This window comes from Pyrus communis, chromosome 11 (assembly GCF_963583255.1).
Source record: "Pyrus communis chromosome 11, drPyrComm1.1, whole genome shotgun sequence".
Taxonomy (NCBI): Eukaryota; Viridiplantae; Streptophyta; class Magnoliopsida; order Rosales; family Rosaceae; genus Pyrus; species Pyrus communis.
In genome coordinates this window covers 22,454,509-22,460,508 of record NC_084813.1, presented here as the reverse complement: position 1 = coordinate 22,460,508, position 6,000 = coordinate 22,454,509, and the positions used below count along the sequence as shown (strand labels likewise).

At 39.0% G+C, this 6,000-nt stretch overlaps 1 protein-coding gene across 1 annotated transcript; it reads right to left on the bottom strand.

The window, feature by feature from the left end:
* Window positions 1–325: 325 nt before the first annotated feature.
* Window positions 326–3,121, bottom strand: LOC137709341 (pentatricopeptide repeat-containing protein At3g02330, mitochondrial). The gene has a single exon (XM_068448429.1). It carries the CDS (start codon window positions 3,107–3,109, stop codon window positions 431–433), a length of 2,679 nt encoding a protein of 892 aa, XP_068304530.1. The 5' UTR covers window positions 3,110–3,121; the 3' UTR covers window positions 326–430.
* Window positions 3,122–6,000: the final 2,879 nt, after the last annotated feature.

Sequence of the window (6,000 nt, the reverse complement as noted above, 5' to 3'; positions counted from 1 at the left end):
CCTTCACCTTTTAAAACATTGGCATGAGTATCTTAATTTTTTGTTATTTCTAAGAAAAATGATAAACACACACTTCCTTGAGCCTTTCATGCGCTCATGTTTAATTATGTATGTCCATTATTTTCCTTTACTTTATTCAATTCGATTGCCAAAAATGCAAAAGTGTGTGTGAAAAGGACCTCCCATTTTAAGCTTCTATATCCTTTCCATAGAGAAATACACTAATCAAAACTGTTCTAAAAAAAAAAAAAAAATTATGTACTGATCAAATTTCCCCATTCAAAAATTAAAGAAAATTTCCCACATATTGTTACCTTCCAATTCATTTGATCCTTATATTTAAAAATAATAATTGTATTCATGAATTAATTTTAAAGCTTACAATTTTCTCACTTCACAAATGAAGGAGGTTTGAATTAAGCTACACATTTTACATGTTAATTTTGAGCTCATCTTCAAGAAACTCCTGCTCTCCCATCTCCTCCTCAAGCACAAAATCAATTTCTGGCCTATATCCAACTCTCGTCATCTCGGAAACAAGCAAATCAAGCTTCTCATACACCTCTTTATGTCTCGGATGAGCCTTGTCGCCAACCAAAAACGCATGTACCTCATCTTTTACCTCAATCCAGCTGCAACCCGGCTCCTTCTTCAATTTACTGCGCCGCATTGTCTTCCTCATCTTCGAGACCTCGCCCCACATTCCAGCTTCCGCATATATATTTGATAACAGAACATAGGTAGAAGAATCTTGAGGATCCAGTTGCAAAATGGAGCTGGCTGCTTTTTCAGCCACCTCTACATTTCCATGGAGCTTGCAAATGCTCAGCAGAGTTCTCCATATAACATCATCGGCTTCAAAGGGCATGTTGTCAATAAGCCTCAAGGCCTCATGGACTTGGCCTGACCTCCCTATAATATCCACCATACATGAGTAATGCTCCAACTGAGGATGTAAACCATAGTCGCTAAGCATTGCGCGGAAATAGTGTAAACCTTTTTCAGCGTGCCCAATATGTCCACAGGCTCGGAGGACTGAAACAAAAGTTGCATGGTTTGGCTCCACATTCTCAAGGTGCATGTACTCAAAAATTCTAAGAGCATCTTCTCCAAGCCCGAAGTTTGCGTAGCCAGAGATCATAGCGTTCCACGTGACAGCATCCCGCTTAGGTGCTTTCTTGAACATTAGATGTGAATCTTGCATGTTACCACATTTTGAGTACATATCGACAAGAGTGCTGACTATGTATACATCCGACTGCAATTCATGTTTGATAATCTGAGCATGGATCTGCTTCCCAAGTCCAACAGTAGCCAAATTGGCACAAGTATCAAGAACCGTAGCGTATGTAAAGTTATCAGGTTCTGCACCCATTTCCAACATCAAGGAGAAAAATCTCTGCGCTTCCTCATTTTGCTTATGCAATGAGAAGCCAGATATGATCGCATTCCATGAAACCATGGTTTGTTCTTCAGTTCTATCATGTATCTTTTCTGCCTCTTCCATCATTCCACACTTGCAATACATATCGACAAGGGCACCTCCAATAAATAAGTTCATGCCCATTCCAGATTTAATAATTCTGCTATGAATTTCCATCCCATAGTTTAAAGAGTGCTGACCTGCACAAGCTTTTAGAACACTACCAAAGGTGAACTCATCCGGTTCCATCCTTGAGCGGAGCATGGACACGAAAAATGAAAGTGTCTCCTTTTCATTTTCATTTTGTCCGTAAGCTGCAATAATCGCATTCCAAGACACAGCATCTCTAACTACCATCTCATCAAACACGCAAGAAGCTCCGAAGAGATCTCCGCATTTACCATACACGTCCAGCATGGCATTTGCTACACATACATTTGAACTCAAACTACTCTTAACCACTAATACTTGTAGTTGAATCCCCTCCAAGAGCCCCTTGATCACAGCACATGCGCTAAGTGCACCAGATAATGTTATCTCATCAAAACCAAAACCAGATTTCCTCAAAAGCTTAAATAACCGCAGAGCTTCAAAACCTTTCTCATTTCGAGCATATCCTACAATCATTGCATTATATGACTGCAAACTCCGGTTCGTCATCAAATCGAATATCTTTCTAGCATCAGACATCCTGTCACATTTTGAATACATGTCCAATGTGGCAGTTCCAACGATGACATCAAATTGGAAGTCCGTCTTTATAGCATGTCCATGAAACTGGGTGCCTAACCTATATGCAGATAATCCTGCACAGGACCTGAAGACGCTAGCATATGTAGACTGGCTCACCCCGGCTCCCGCTTTCTGCATCTCATTAAACAGTTCTAAACCCTTGACGTACCGATCATTCTGAACAGAACCTGCAATTATTGCGCTCCAAGAAACCCAATTCTTTTTGGGCAATTCATGGAAGGCTTGAAGCGAACAATCTAATCGCTTACACTTCCCATACATATCTACCAAAGCACTTCCAGTGACCACATCAATGTCAAAACCCATCTTCACTGAAACACAATGAATTTGAATCCCCAAACCAATCTCTTCCATAACAGAACACGCCTTCAGAACAACCGCAGTCGTTGTGCAGTCGAATTCCATACCCCCACTCACCATTTCCACATAAACTTCAGTAGACTTCCAATACTCACCATTCTGCAAATACCCCGAAATCAAAGAATTCCACGAAACCACGTCTCTCTCAGGCATAGCATCAAAACAAGACTGCGCAAACCCCATCTTCCCACTCCCAGCATACCCAAAAACCATGGTGTTCCACGACACCATATCCCTCTGCGGCATTTCATCGAACACCTTACCTGCATATTGCAAAACCCCACACTTCACATACATCTGGATCAAACAATTCGTAACGAACACAGTGGGATCGAACCCAGAAACGATCATGCGAGCGTGGGCCTGTTTTCCCGGATTCAGAGCTCGGCCGTGGGAGCATTGCTGGAAAATGAGGGAGAAAGTTTTGAAACTTTTTGCGGGTATTGGTTGGTTGCGACTGTGAGTGAGAGTAGAGAGAGAGAAAATGGGTCGCGTTTGGGGGTGAAGAGATTTGGAAGAGAAGGAGACGATTCTGGTTAACCAAATCGGAGAGAGATGGTGAGCAGCAGCCATCCACTGCGCTACTCATTTTTGGCGGGTAAGTTCATATGCAGTACACTTTTCTTTTACCGAATTACTGTTTCCTTTTTACATTTGTAATTTTCACTCCAATTAAAAGAGGGTCAAACCAGTAAATTGGGCTAAACGCAGCGTTCCGACAAAGCGAATATAATTTATACTTTTTGCATGTATTTTCATACATTACCGTAATTTACTCTCTATGCTCGGTTATGTTTAGTCGAAGAAATTTAAGATTATTAAGGAATTTTAAAATGACAGAAATTGAATTAATGGGATTTATTTTCTAGAATTTGTGAATTTTCTTGTTTGGTTAATCTAAAAAAACAATGAAATTGTATATGAATTTTTTTATTTTTAAGCTCTCAATCATAGAAATTGGGAAATGACACCGTTTTATATGAAATTTAAACTCAAGAATTGGAGATTCCAAATTCTAAGTTTTTTTTTCTACGTGAAAATTTTAAATTCTTATGTTTATGAACAAAAGAATTGATGCATGTCAATTTACAAATTCCAACTTTTCTCTAAATTTCAAATTTATTTCTTTCATCTAAAAATCACTGTCGACGCTCCTCCATACCGGCCGATTTTCCGAATCAAGAAACATGGAGAACTAGCCGGAAACTGCTGAATTGAAATCTCCGAATTCGATTGGTAATATCGGAATGCTCTATTTCTCATTATTTGTGTGCATCTGTGTGTACGTGTAAGGTTGTTTATGCATATAGAGGTTTAATTCCTTTAAATTTTCTGCAGAATCTTCAGAGGAGAACAAGAGCACTGCTGGCATGGATAATGTTTTTTTAACCAATCTTATCATGCTATGTATCATATCTGAAAGTATAAATTTTGTAGATAGATTTTTAAATAAAATTTTAACTAATTTCGTCACGCCACATGTCATGATGTCATCATTCTATAAGAATTTTATGAATAAATTTTCGACAAGATTTTGAATTAATTCCGTCGCTCCAAATGTTATTATCCGTTTAGAATCCTTTAGAATAAATTTTGATAAGATTTTTAACCAATCACGTAGTGCCATGTGGCATTATCTACAACCCCATCCTTTCTTTTTAGTCCATATAAATCCTACCTCCATCCTAATTCATACACCAAACCCAAACTAGCTCATAATCCTTCTTCATAGTTTATAAATCTTGAGTTCTTACAACTGTTAATTTGCAACTATTCCGATTTTTTTAAAGGAAAACTAATGAAAATTACTTGAAAACTTTGAGTTTTAATAATAAGGACAAAATAAAGGGTAGAGTGAATAATACCATAATTGACTTTTTAATGTAAAAATATGGTTTTTCGTTAAAGTAAACAATACCGTGGGCTTTTCATTAAAACTCGTTTTTTTTTACTAGTTCTTGTCCTAAGAGCAGATGCCTTGTTGAAGGGTTTACAAGAGGAAAGCTCAAGGAAGAGTTTGCAAAGATTTTCCGTTGAGTTTTGCAGGTGTTTATTGTCACAACCCGTCCCGGAATTTTTAATTCCAAGGACGTGAAGTTACGAAAATGCCCTTAAACGGGACTAAGGGGCGTAAAGTTGGCATTGGTTTTTACCTGAAGTTCCTAAACTAATGTTAATTGGAATATTCATTAGTTTTAGGGACTTAAATTTAAGACTTAGAACTAGGTTTATATGTTATAACTTGATGATTTGGGGATTGGGTAGGATCCCACATCCCTCAAATCTCTCCCCCATTCCCGTACCTTGTCCCTCTCTCTCTCTTCCCTCACAAATCTCTCATTCTCTCTCAGTTCTCTCTCTCTCCTTCGAACTCACACGGACCACCCACAAAACCACCCTAAAACTATACCAACGAAGGATCTAAGACCACCATCGTACTCCTGAAGACCACACGAACACGATGGTACCAATTTTAGGTGAGTTTCACTTCGGAAAACATGGATTTCAATTTCACCGTGTGTGTGCACTGTTCATGCACACGTAAAACTTGATGTTTTTGGGATTTTGAAGCTTGTAGGAAGCTTGGTGAGGTCCTAAGGAAGTTCGGAGTGCTTCGTTGGACAAATTTGGACGTCGGGAAAGCTTGGTTCAAAGTTGGCCGGAGCTTTCGAGGCTTTTTCTGGTGAATCCACACCGAGTTAGAGGTCAAGGCAGGTATGGATGTGTTCGTCTCGTCAATACCTTCATTTTGATATATAGTATGTTGAAAATGGTTAAGAAATGAAGAAGTTATGACACTTTGAAGTTTACCCAGAAATTCCGGCAAAACACCCACCTCCGGCGAAACCAGTCCGGCGACGCGAGGAAGAAGACGCGCGCGTGGGCAGCGCGTGAACAGGGCGCGTGGGGGCGCGTGAGAGCTCCAAATTGAGTTCTGAAAATTGTCACGTGTTCGTGACGTCGTGTAGATCACCGTAGTATATTCACACACCCAATTTGAGTAACGTATGAAAAAGTTATTAACGAATGTTTGTGTGTGCGTTTAAATGATGATTTTATAATTATTCTTTTATAGGTGAAACTTGTACAGACGACGAATGTAACCAAACTAGGCGTGAGGGTTACGAGCCGGCTACTTATCAGTGAGTGGGCAGTTATTTTTCAGTATATATATATATACGTATGCTTGACGTATTTCCCAGAAAACGTATTTTAAAAGAAATACGAATTAAATATCCTGTCATATATGCATCATATTTTAATATGTGCATTACCATAATTATGCATACTGTTGCATGGTGCTGAGGAGGCCCAGGTAAGCTACATTTGAAATACATTTGATATACGTATGAAATACGTTTGGATTACGATTGAAATACTATCATCACATGCATTAGTAGTGGCATACATTTATATATGCTTATTTGGTGCGGTGGACGCACAGGTAAGTGCCAGGTAAGTGG